General features: G+C 47.1%; 1 protein-coding gene across 1 annotated transcript in view; it reads right to left on the bottom strand.

Moving 5' to 3' along the window:
- erich3 (glutamate-rich 3) overlaps positions 1 to 13,639 on the bottom strand; it is a 52,830-nt gene that overhangs the window by 33,656 nt on the left and 5,535 nt on the right. The window contains exons 2-3 of the mRNA XM_080195073.1: positions 4,024 to 4,117; positions 1,725 to 1,850 (exon numbers count right to left, since the gene is read on the bottom strand). Coding sequence (XP_080051199.1) covers positions 1,725 to 1,850; positions 4,024 to 4,117 — 220 coding nt within the window. The remainder of the gene's footprint in view (positions 1 to 1,724; positions 1,851 to 4,023; positions 4,118 to 13,639) is intronic.

Below are 13,639 nucleotides of genomic sequence, written 5' to 3'. Positions count from 1 at the left end.
CTAATGCTTCAGTTGTACAGAACGTTGGTTAGACCGCATTTGGAGTACTGCGTCCAGTTCTGGTCACCTTACTACCAGAAGGACGTGGAGTCTGTGGAGAGGGTGCAGAGGAGGTTTACCAGGATGTTGCCTGGCATGGAGGGACTGGGTTACGAGGATAGGTTGGAGAAACTGGGACTTTTCTCTTTGGAAAGACGGAGATTGAGGGGGGACATGATAGAGGTATATAAGATACTGAAGGGAATAGATAGAGTCAATAGTGAGAGACTGCTCCCTAGACTGGGTACAAATACGAGAGGTCATGATTTAAGGGTGAGGGGGGAGAGGTATAATTTGGATGTGAGAGGAAGGTTCTTTACGCAGAGGGTCGTGGGGGTATGGAACGCACTACCGAGTAGGGTGGTGGAGGCAGGGACGTTAGATTCATTTAAGGTTCAATTAGACAGACACATGAGTGAAACGAGGATGGAGGGTTATAGTAGGGGCTATTAAATAAGGTCAGAGCCTCGGGAGACACCGGAAATGCAGACTTGTAAGTTAACGTTTTTGTCTTTTTATTCTGCAGGTGGAGGTCCACCTTGTTGTCAAACGAGGGGCATGCACATGGTGGGTCGTGCGTGGGCTGCCCTTGGAGGTTCCGGGAGTGGCCTAGTACTTCGTGTCGGTGTGTGTGCTTGATCCTGGACCGGTAGACGGGCGCCGCAACAGCTCGGTGACTAGCACTGCTAGCTGTGCAGATACATGGATTTGGGCCTGTGTCTGTGGGAGTTTGTGCATTCTCCCTGTGGTTGCGTGGGTTTCCTCCGGGCGCTCCGGTTTCCTCCCACACCCCAAAGATGTGCTCTTAGGCTGATTGGTTTACCAAATTGACACTATTCTCCCCTGAATCTGGCTAAGTAAGGGGTTCCATTCATAGACACGCAGGGTAGAATAGGTGTAGGATGATGCGGCGGCGTGGGCTCGTTGGGCCGAAGGGCCTGTTTCCCATGCTGGGTTGTTCTTTGTTCTTGTTCTTTGTTCTATTCAATTTTTTGCATTTTTGTCTGATATTTCTTTTAGTTTTTATTGTCCTTTATCGCTTTAATTGGCCATATCTATATTTTGGCAAGTAAAGCACTTGCCCCTTGGGAATATAAGTTGATTCTGCATAACATTAAATTCCTTTTCTGTTGTTTTATTAATGAACAGTTTTTTCCAGTTTACTGTGGACTGTTTCTGCCTCATCCCATTGAAGGCAGCCTTAACTAAATCGACAATCTTTAAGCTGATTCCCATCTCTCCCTTTCAAACATAACATTGAAACTCAATCATGTTCTGATTGCTATCAGATAAATGTTAATGTGGCGTTAAGCTGTTAATTAAATCTGGGTCATTACTTTGTATTAAATCTAATATAGCTTGTCCCCTTGTTGGCTCCCTTGCAGAAAATTATCCTGGTACAGCTGCCAGGGGTGTAGCGATTAAAATTAGGAATTTGCAGAGGACAGAACTGGAGGAGTGCAGATATCTTGGAGGACTGTGAGTTTGGATAAGATTTTGGAGTTAAGAAGGAGTGAGGCTATGAAGGGATTTGACCACCAACATCAGAAAGTTTAAATTTAAGCTTTGTTGGACTGGAAGCCAATATATGTCCATGAGCACAAGGAAAGCTGGGTGAGGAGGTGTATATCAAGCACTGGTTGCTCAGTACTGAGCCTCATGCCAGCAGTCTGCCACTATTGTACCTCCATATCGAGGACCTTGTGGAATATAGCCTGGGCCAAGCTCTCCCGCACATATTTCTGATGGTCTTTTCGAACTAGGTTGAGGCGATATTCTTTCTCTGAAACTATCCGTCCATTCCTTGTGACCTGGACAAGAAAGCATTATTTAAAAAACACATCAGGGAACATCAGAAGTAAATTGCAGTTGATTACTTTAACGCCATTTACGTGATCAAATTGAGTTCAGGAGTGGGAGCATTGAATCTATTACAACTTGCACAGTACTTACCACACAAAACCAGGCCACTTAGCCCATCTGCTGGTGTTTCTGCTCCACCCAGGCATCCTCCAACCCTATGAGCAGCATCTCCTTCCATTCCTTTCTCTCCCATGTCTTTATCCAGCTTCCCCTTAAATGTGTCAATAGTATTCACCTCAACCACTCCCTGTGGGAGCGAGTCCCACATTCTCCCCACTCCCAATGAGAGCAAGTCCCACATTCTCCCCACTCCCTATGGGAGCGAATCCCAGATTCTCCCCACTCCCTGTGGGAGCGAATCCCGCATTCTCCCCACTCCCTGTGGGATCAAGTCCCACATTCTCCCCACACCCAAAGCAAGCGAATCCCAAATTCTCCCCATTCCCTGCAGCAGCAAGTCACACATTCTCCCCACTCCCTGCAGGAGCGAATTCCACGTTCTTCCCACTCCCTGCAGGAGCGAGTCCCACATTCTTCCCACTCCCTGCAGGACCGAGTCCCACATTCTTCCCACTCCCCGCAGGAGCGAGTCCCACATTCTCCCCACTCCCCGCGGGAGCGAGTCCCACATTCTCCCCACTCCCTGCGGGAGCGAGTCCCACATTCTCCCCACTCCCTGCGGGAGCGAGTCCCACATTCTCCCCACTCCCTGCGGGAGCGAGTCCCACATTCTCCCCACTCCCTGCGGGAGCGAGTCCCACATTCTCCCCACTCCCTGCGGGAGCGAGTCCCACATTCTCCCCACTCCCTGCGGGAGCGAGTCCCACATTCTCCCCACTCCCTGCGGGAGCAAGTCCCACATTCTCCCCACTCCCTGTGGGAGCGAGTCCCACATTCTCCCCACTCCCTGTGGGAGCAAGTCCCACATTCTCACCAGTCTTTGGATAAAGAAGTTTCTCCTGAATTTCTTGTTGCTTGTCAAGCTCGGCAGGGCAAGGCTCGAGGAACTCAAACACCCCAAATCAGCATTAAGTGCAACATTTTCCTTTGCTCTGCTTAACCATTTTTATATTTTCCACAACAACCACATTGCATTTCTTGAATGAGAGTACCACTTGATTGTAACATTTGCCCCATGGGCACAAGCTCAATGGGAACAGGATAGAGGAACTGGGTTTAACAACATTTTGCACTCCAGTGTCTGAGTAATTGGAGACATGAGGTGAGGTGTGGTGAGTCTGGGAGGGGGTTTCCTCAGCCCAGCTCTGGGGACGGAGGACACTCACTGATAGAGACTGATCCCGATGATTGGACAATAACTCTATGACCATTGGGTCATGTGACTATCAAGATGATGGACAATGAATAACAAGGACCTGGTTCTTTTTCCACCTAATGATTTCTCTATCTCGGATAGTCAGAAGCTTTTCCCAGGATGGAAGAGTCAATTACTAGGGGGCATACGTTTAAGGTGCGAGGGGCAAGGTTTAAAAGAGATGTACAAGGCAAGTTTTTTATACAGAGAGTGGCGGGTGCCTGGAACTTGCTGCCGGGGAAGTAGTGGAAGAGGATATATTAGTGAGTTTTAATGGGCAGCTGGCCAAATACATGAAGGGCAGCACGGTGGCACAAGGGCAGCATGGTGGCATAGTGGCTAGCACTGTTGCCTCACAGCGCCAGGGACCCTGGTTCAATTCCCGGCTTAGATCACTGTCTGTGTGGAGTTGGCACGTTCTCCCCATGTCTGCGTGAGTTTTGTCTGAGTTCTCTGGTTTCCTCCCACAGTCTGAAAGAGGTGTTGGTTAGGTGCATTCACCTAAACAGGTGCTGGAACGTGGCAACAAGGGGAATTTCGCAGTAACTTAATTGCAATGTTAATGTAAGCTTTACTTGTGACTAATAAATAAACGTTAACTTTAAAAAATGAATAGGTTGGGAATAGAGGGATATGGTCCCCAGAAAGGTAGGAGGTTTTAGTTAAGTCAGGCAGCATGGTCAGTGCAAGCTTGGAGGGCCAAAGGGCCTGTTCCTGTGCTGTAATTTTCTTTGTTCTTAGATAATCTTGGGTAGTTCAGAGCAGCAAGAATCATAAAGAAATGAGGAAACATACAAGGTACCTACCAATCCTGCTCGCTGGAGATGTCTCCGGATCCTGGTATTGTTGAAATATCCTGTCAAGTGTTTGTCAGTCAGGCTGTTATAGGTGGCGAGGGGTCTGTAAGATAGAATGTCAGTCCTCTGAAATCAGCCAGTGCTCCATTTGAAATATAACTCATTTATTCAATTGCTGTGTACAACCTTTCAGAGGAAAAGTCAGACTTGAAACATTAACTGTGTTTTTCTCTCTCTACAGGTGATGCCTGACCTGCTGAGTTCCTAACATTTTCTGTGTCTGTGTCATAAAGCCATCCCCTATCCCACCACAGGAGAGAGGACAGTGATCTCAGTCTATTCCCCAAAAAGAATGACTCCAAAAGCAGTAGGTTCGACACTTAAAGCTTGTCTCTGCCGTGGTATTTAGCAAGTCATCAGCCTTTCAGCGATTCCCTGTCAAGTTACTTAGTTCAAAATAATCAAAACTGACCCTCTGACAGTGCGGCGCTCCCTCAGCACTGACCCTCTGACAGCACGGCGCTCCCTCAGTACTGACCCTCTGACAGTGCGGCACTCCCTCAGCACTGACCCTCTGACAGCGCGGCACTCCCTCAGCACTGACCCTCTGACAGCGCGGCACTCCCTCAGTACTGACCCTCTGACAGTGCGGCGCTCCCTCAGTACTAACCCTCTCACAGTGCGGCACTCCCTCAGTACTAACCCTCTCACAGTGCGGCACTCCCTCAGTACTGACCCTCTGACAGTGTGGCACTCCCTCAGCACTGACCCTCTGACAGTGCGGCGCTCCCTCAGCACTGACCCTCTGACAGTGCGGCGCTCCCTCAGCACTGACCCTCTGACAGTGCGGCGCTCCCTCAGCACTGACCCTCTGACAGTGCAGTGCTGCATTGGGAGTATCAGCCCTTGTTATGTTTATGTGTTTTTATTTTCTTGATCCCATGATCATCTGACTCAGACAAGTGTGCCAAGATGTAGAATGTTGTGATTGCAACAAAAAGGGAACAATGGAGTGTTGCACGATATCTATAGTGCTGTATAACACAAGGGGATTGGCAATAGTCTTAGCTGGTGATTTATTATCCTTGTATATTGCTCTCTCTGCAAGTTGCTACATGTCCAACATGTCCTAGATTACTGGAAGTTAAGATAAATAGACAATTGCAGCAACATTGTTAAATTGTTGGCAAGCCCTGCCCAACAACAGAGATCACTGGCATTCAAAGAGCTGTCACTCTTACAGAGAACTAATTCTGGCACAGTGGGTAGAATGGCCTCCTTCAATAATGTATGATTTTTCATAAACTACTACTGTCAAACTCTCCTTCTAACTCCCACCATGTCCCATTCACCCGATGTGATCGCTGACCTGGTTTCCAGTCCAGTAACTCACTGATTTAAAATCCTCATTCCTGTTTCTTCCAGACTCTGTATCTCCCAGTCTCTGTAATCTCCTGATCTCTGTGCCTCTCTTGCTCTGCTCTCCTGATCTTAAACATTCACTGGTTTAAGACCTGATTGGAACTTGAAGACTTAGTGCTGAGCAGTATTGGGTGATCAATACTGAGGGAGTGCTATGTCACTCTTCAACCTCCATGGTTGGAGAATAAAATCTGTGTCCACTTAATGAGTTGAAATTCTGGGATAATATATGGGCTGGCAAACCAAGTTTCACCCAAACTGACTTTGCAATCTAAAATTGCATCTTGTCAAAGATATGCATCAGCTGCCTGGGCTCTAAGCTGTACAATTCCCTCCCAAAACCTCTCCCTCATCTTCTTTGGGATGCTCCTTATAATCTCACGCTTTCACCAAACTTCACACATCTTAATAAATTCCAATGTTGCATGGTGACAAGTGTTGTTCATTAATTGCTCCTGGACATGTCACTACATTAAAGAAACTACAGAAAGAAACATATAAATGCAATAGTGCATCGCCTGCTCAGCACTGCACTGAGTCTTCAAGTTCCAATCAGTCTGACACCTACACCGTAAAGGCATTTGTTTGAATAAGTTCAGCGTTGATTTTTTGATTAGTTCATGAATTCTGAGTCTACTAGCTAGCTAATAGTTGTTGCCCATCCCCTGTTGCCTTTGAGAAAGTGGCAGTGAGCTGCCTCTTGAACTACTGCAGTCCCTGTGCTGTATGCATACCCAGGTACTGTTAGGGAGTTTCTAGGATTTTGACAGTGAATGAAAAGTAATATTATTTCTAAGTCAGGATCGCGGGTGGTTTGGAGAACTTGTAGGCGGTGATTTTCCCATGAATCTGCTGTCCTTGTCTTTCTGCATGGTGGAGGTCATGGGTTTGGGAGATGCAGTTGAAGGCGCCTTGGCAAATTGCTGCAGTGCATCTTGTAGCCATGTACACATGGCTGCTACTATCTGTCAGTGGTGAAGGGAATGGATGTTGAAGGTGGATGGGGTCCCAATCAATCGGGCTTCTTTGTCTTGGCTGGCATTGAGTATCCTAAGTGTGTTGGCACTGCACCTATCCAGGCAAGAGGACAGTATTCCATCACACTCCTGACCTGTGCCTGTACATGCTGGAGAGGCTTTGGGGGAATCAGGAGGTGACGTTACTGTTACGAGAGAGGCGGTGCTCGACAGACTGGAGGGGCTGATTGTGGACAAGTCGCCAGGACCGGATGGAATGCATCCGAGGGTTCTGAAAGAAATGGCGGAGGTGATAGTGGATGCCTTGGTGGTTATTTTCCAGACGTCGCTGGATTCCGGGGAAGTGCCAGAAGATTGGAAAGCGGCTAATGTTACGCCGTTGTTTAAGAAGGGTGCCAGGCAAAAGGCAGGGAATTATAGGCCGGTTAGTTTAACGTCTGTTGTAGGTAAAATGTTAGAATCCGTCATCAAGGAGGAAATAGCGAGGCATCTTGAGAGGAATTGCTTGATAGAGCAGACGCAGCACGGTTTCGTTAAAGGGAAGTCATGTCTGACAAATTTACTGGAGTTCTATGAGGATGTGTCTAGGGCGGTGGATAGAGGAGAGCCGGTGGATGTGGTCTTTCTGGATTTTCAGAAGGCGTTTGACAAGGTACCTCACAAGAGGTTATTGCAGAAGGTCAGGGGACATGGAGTTGGGGGTAGGGTGTTAGTGTGGATAGAGGATTGGTTGTCAAATAGGAGACAGAGAGTGGGGGTCAATGGGTGCTATTCGGATTGGCGGATGGTGACTAGTGGAGTGCCCCAGGGGTCGGTGCTGGGGCCTCAGCTATTTACCATTTATATAGATGATCTGGAGGAGGGAACCGGGTGTAGGGTGTCGAAATTTGCTGATGACACCAAGATTGGTGGAACGGCAAATTGTGCGGAGGGTGTGGAGAGTCTACAGAAGGATCTAGATAGGCTGGGCGAATGGGCCAGGAAATGGCAAATGGAATTTAATGTTGGCAAGTGCAAGGTGGTCCACTTTGGTAGGAATAATGGTAGGAAGGATTATTACTTACGTGGCGAAAAACTGCAGCAGGCGACGGTGCAGAGGGACCTTGGGGTCCTTGTGCATGAGTCGCAAAAACCCAGCTTGCAGGTGCAGCAGGTGGTCAGGAAGGTGAATGGGATGCTGGCCTTCATAGCGAGGGGGATTGAATATAAAAGTAGGGAGGTCTTGCTGTGGCTGTATAGGGCATTGGTGAGGCCGCAACTGGAGTACTGTGTGCAGTTTTGGTCGCCGCACTTACGCAAGGATATTTTGGCCTTGGAGGGAGTGCAGAGGAGGTTTACAAAGAACAAAGAACAAAGAACAACCCAGCACGGGAAACAGGCCCTTCGGCCCAACGAGCCCGCGCCGCCGCATCGCCCTACACCTATTCTACCCTGCATGTCTACGAATGGGACCCTACTCAGTCAGATTCAGGGAAGAAATAGTGTCAATTTGGTGGAAACCAATTAGCCTAAGAGCACATCTTTGGGGTGTGGGAGGAAACCGGAGCGCCCGGAGGAAACCCACGCAACCACAGGGAGAATGCGCAAACTCCCACAGACACAGGCCCAAATCCATGTATCTGCACAGCTAGCAGTGCTAGTCACTGAGCTGTTGTGGAGCCCGTCTATCGGTCCAGGATCAAGCACACACACCGACATGAAGTACTAGGCCACTCCTGGACTTCCAAGAGCAGCCCACGCACGACCTGCCGTGTGCATGCCCCTCGCTTGACACGAGGTGGACCTCCACCTGTGGAATAAAGACAAAAAATATTAATCATACAGCCTGCCCTTCCGGTGTCTCCCGAGGTTTAACCCTATTTAATAGCCCCTACCATATCCCTCCATTCTCGTTTCACTCATGTGCCTATCTAACTGCATCTTAAACGAGTCCAACGTTCCTGCCTCCACCACCCTACTCGGTAGCGCATTCCAGACCCCCACAACTCTCTGCGTAAAGAACCTTCCTCTTACCTCCAAATTATACCTCCCCCCCCTCACCCTTAAGTGATGACCTCTTGTGTTCGTACCCAGTCTAGGGAGCAGTCTCTCACTATTAACTCTATCTATTCCCTTCAGTATCTTATATACCTCTATCATGTCCCCTCTCAATCTCCGTCTTTCCAAGGAGAATAGCCCCAGTCTCTTCAATCTCTCCTCGTAACCCAGTCCCCCCATGCCAGGCAACATCCTGGTAAACCTCCTCTGCACCCTTTCCAGAGACTCCACGTCCTTCCGGTAATAAGGTGACCAGAACTGGACGCAGTACTCCAAATGCGGTCTAACCAACGTTCTGTATAACTGAAGCATTAGACGGCAGCTTTTATACTCTAAGCCCCTTCCTATAAAGGCTAACATCCCATAAGCCTTCCTAACAACGTTCTCCACTTGTGACGAACCTTCATGGATTTGTGAACCTGCACTCCCAGGTCTCTCTGTACGTCTATACTCCTAATCGGCCTACCTTTTATCACATAGCTCCTCTCTGCATTATTCCTTCCAAAATGCATCACCTCGCATTTGTCAGGATTAAATGCCATCTGCCACCTATCTGCCCACTGCACCAACCTATCTATATCCTGTTGTATCACCTGACAATCCAGTTCTGTACCCGCCAACCCTGCCATCTTGGTGTCATCAGCAAACTTGCTGATCACACCACCTACTCCCTCTTCTAAGTCATTTATGTAGACTACAAAGAGGAGAGGTCCCAGTACCGAGCCCTGCGGCACACCACTGGTCACTGGCCTCCAGCCCGACAAGGTACCCTCCACAACTACCCTCTGTCTCCTATTTCCCAACCAGTTCTCAATCCACCTAGCTACCTGGCCTCGTATCCCATGCGCCTTAACCTTTTCTACCAGCCTACCGTGAGGGACTTTGTCAAACTAGGCTTTACTAGGCTGATACCGGAGTTGAGGGGGTTGAGCTATGAGGAGAGGCTGAATAAACTAGGCTTGTACTCGTTAGAGTTTGGAAGAATGAGGAGAGATCTCATTGAGACGTATAAGATGATGAATGGGATGGATAGGATAGAGGTGGAGAGACTCTTCCCACTCAGAAAGGATAGTAGGACTAGGGGGCACAGCCTCAAGATAAAGGGGGGGCGGTTTAGAACGGAGTTGAGGAGGAACTTCTTCACTCAAAGGGTGGTGAATCTCTGGAATTCTCTGCCCGTTGAAGTGGTGGAGGCTACCTCGCTAAATATTTTTAAGACGCGGGTTGATGGGTTTTTGATAAGAGAGGGGATTAAGGGTTATGGGGAGAGGGCGGGGATGTGGAACTGAGCCACGACAGATCAGCCATGATCTTATTGAATGGCGGGGCAGGCTCGAAGGGCTAGATGGCCTACTCCTGCTCCTATTTCTTATGTTCTTACTCACTTCATGATTCCCAGTCTCTGACCTGCTCTTGTCATGACAGTTCTTAAAAATTCATGTATGGGATGTGGGTGTCATTGGCTGGGCCCAGCATTTATTGCCCAACCCTCACCTTAACCCTCCATTTCAGAGGGCATCTAAGAGTCAACTACATAGGGAGCGGCACGGTAGCACCGTGGTTAGCACTGCTGCTTCACAGGTCCTGGGTCCTGGATTCGATTCCCAGCTTGGGTCACTGTCTGTGTGGAGTTTGCACATTCTCCTTGTGTCTGCGTGGGTTTCCTCCGGGTGCTCTGGTTTCCTCCCACAGTCCAAAGATGTGCAGACTAGGTTGATTGGCCATGTTAAAATTGTCCCTTAGTGTCCTGAGGTGCTTATGTTGGAGGGATTAGCGGGTAAAATATGTAGGGATATGCGGGTAGGGCCTGGGTGGGATTGTGGTCGGTGCTGACTCGATGGGCCGAAGGGCCTCTTTCAGCACTGTAGGGTTCTATGATCTATGATACATTGTTGTAGGGTCAGGAGTCACATGTAGGTCAGACCAGATAAGGATAGCAGATGTCCCTCCCAAAAGGACATTAATGAATGATATGGGTTTTTATGACAATTGACAATGTTTTCAGGGTCATCATTAGACTTTTAAATCCAGATTTTGTTGAATTCAAATTTCAGCATCTGCCATGGTGCGATTCCAACCTGAGTCTCCAGATATTGCCTTGGGTCTCTGGATTACTAGTCCAGTAACAATACCACTATGCCACCAATTGCAGTCCAGTTCAGTTTCTGGTCAATGGTAACACCTATGTTGAAAGTGGAGGATTCAGCAATGGTAATGCCGTTGAATGTCAAGGGACGATGGTTAGATTCTGTCTTTTTGGAGATGGTCAGTGCCTGGCATTTGTGTGGTGCCAATGCCCCTTACCACTTAACAGTCCAAGCCTGAATATATATCATCCAGGTTTTGCTATACAAATACATAAACAGTTTCAAAATTTGAAAAGCCATTATGAGTACTGATCTCTGGGCAATCAGGAATAATTTCTTCTCATGAAGGAAGGCAAACATCTGGAACTCTGACTCCCAAAAAGCTATTAAATCTGGAGATTTCAGAACAGCCTCAAATAGCTTCTTCTTCTCACATTGTTCCCATTGGATTAACTCCCAGCCACTTTATCCATGGATTAAGACATAAGACCAAAAGACATAGAAGCAGAATTAGGCCACTCAGCCCATCGAGTCTGCTCTGCCATTCAATTATGGCTGATATTTTTCTCATCCACATTCTCCAGTCTTTTCCCCATAAGCCCTGACCCCCTTACTAATCAAAAATCTATCTATCTCTATCTTAAAGGCACTCTATGACCTAGCCTCAGCAACCTTCTGTGGCAAAGAGTTCCACAGATTCACTGCTCTCTGGCTGAAGAAATTCCTCCCCATCTCTGTTTTAAAGGACTATCCCTTTAGCCTGAGGTTGTGCCCTCTAATTCTAGTTTTTCCTACTTGTGGAAACATCCTCTCCACATCCACTCTATCCAGGCCTCGCAGTATCCTGTAAGTTTCAATAAGATTCACCCTCATCCTTCTAAACTCCAACGAGTACAGACCCAGAGTCCTCAACTGTTCCTCATACAACAAGTTCTTCATTCTAGGGATTTATATATGTATTTATACTTATTACTCGTATTTATATATCGCCTTTCTACATTTTAGGATGATGTGGAGATGCCGGTGTTGGCCTGGCCTGGGCGCAATAAGAAGTCTCACAGCATCAGGTTAAAGTCCAACAGGTTTATTTGGTAGCACAAGCTTTTGGAGTGCTGCTGCTTCATCAGGTGAGTGGGACATTTTTGGATGTCTGAGAGTGCTTTCTGGCCAATTAAATGTTTTTTTGAATTGCAGGTTGGTGTGATTTTTCATTTGTAAAGGGTATTATGGAATTCTGAAGTGAAGCAGTTAAGTGAGGTTGGGGTGAAGATGGGCACTGATACAATGGAATGTTGGAACCAGTTCAACGAACTTAATAGTCCCCAGTTCCAAAAAGAAGAATCACAGCAACGACTGATTTACAGCATGAGAAACTGCAACAGTGAAGAGCAAAAAGATGGTCTGAAATTTGTGTGTTTGTTTTCCACACTCTTTATGCTTCACAAGTCACTGCTTTGTGTTTTAATTAGGAACCTGACCACTTTTCCAGTTTTATTTCCAACAGCTCAGAAACAGCCCACGTTATCAGATCAGCTCACTATGGGGGAAATATAACAGCTCTGCAGAGCGCACTCACTTCTGCATCGTGGAACATATACAATCAGTCTTCCACTCGTGAATATGTATGAACATTTTTTTTAATCTTTGTGATTTTTTTTCATCCTTTTCACCATCCCAGGATGTCCTGCTGCACTTCACAATAATGTATCTTCACTGTTGTTTTGTGATCTTTCTGTGTGTAAATTGGCTTCTACATTTCCCACTTTGCAAGCAACTATACTCCAAAAAATAATTAATTGGCTGTAGGAAGCTTAAAATGGTGGAATGTGCTATATAAAAGTTGGTCTTTATCTTCAGAGCATAATCGATTAGCATGTCAGGAGTTAATGTCTTCGAAACATTGAAAGCAGAATAGGTTCCTTAACGGTTTGAGTCCATTCCCTCATTCAGACACACAGAGGGTGTGCAGGTTTACAGATCCTGAAAGGTGGCAACACAGGTGGAGAAGATGGTGAAGAAGGCATATGGCATGCTTGCCTTTATTGGACGGGGCATAGAGTATAAAATTTGGCGTATGATGTTGCAGCTATATAGAACGTTGGTTAGGCCATATTTGGAGTACTGCATCTAGTTCTGGTCGCCTCACTACCAGAAGGATGTGGAGGCTTTGGAGAGAGTGCAGAGAAGGTTTATCAGGATGTTGCCTGGTATGGAGGGTCTTAGCTATGAGGAGAGATTGGGTAAACTGGGGTTGTTCTCCCTGGAAAGATGGAGGATGAGGGGCGACCTAATAGAGGTATATAAAATTATGAAGGACATAGATAGGGTGAACAGTAGGAAACTTTTTCCCAGGTCGGAGGTGACGATCACAGGTTCAAGGTGAGGCAGGCAAGGTTTAACACAGATGTCAGGGGAGGTATTTTACACAGAGGGTGGTGGGGGCCTGGAATGCATTACCAGGCAAGGTGGTACAGGTGGACACGCTGGGATCGTTTAAGACTTATCTGGATAGCCACATGAACAGACTGGGAATGGAGGGATACAAACAAATAGTCTAGTTGGAAGCATGAGTGGTGCAGGCTTGGAGGGCCGAAGGGCCTGTTTCCTGTGCTGTATTGTTCTTTGTTCTCTGTTTGTTCAGTGAGATAGTGACTGATCTATCACCCAACTCCACGTACCCAGCTTCACCTCATATCCCTTAATGCTTTTGGATAACCAAAATCTATCCATTTCAGATTTAAAATTAATCATTAATCCAGCATTGTGTGCAGAGTGTGGAAAAGATTTCCAGTTCTCTACTACTTTATGAGTGGAAGTGTGTCTTATTGTCATTCTGACAGGTCTGGCTCTAATTTATCGAGAGAGCACAATATTCTGAAACACCAATGGAGATAACTTCTCCATTGGTCGCCTCACTATAGGAAAGACATAGAAGCTATTGAAAGGGTACAGAGGAGATTTACAAGGATGTTGCCTGGACTGGGAGGCATGCCTTATGAAGTTAGGTTGAGGGAACTGGGTCTCTTTTCCTTGGAGAGACGTAGGTTGAGAGGCGACCTGATAGAGGTTTATAAAATGTTGAGAGGAATAGATAGGGTGGAT

This window comes from Carcharhinus amblyrhynchos, chromosome 9 (genome assembly GCF_965287045.1).
Source record: "Carcharhinus amblyrhynchos chromosome 9, sCarAmb.v2.hapA, whole genome shotgun sequence".
Lineage (NCBI taxonomy): Eukaryota > Metazoa > Chordata > Chondrichthyes > Carcharhiniformes > Carcharhinidae > Carcharhinus > Carcharhinus amblyrhynchos.
Note: the sequence above shows the minus strand (reverse complement) of the source record. Positions and strands in the feature narration are given on the sequence as shown.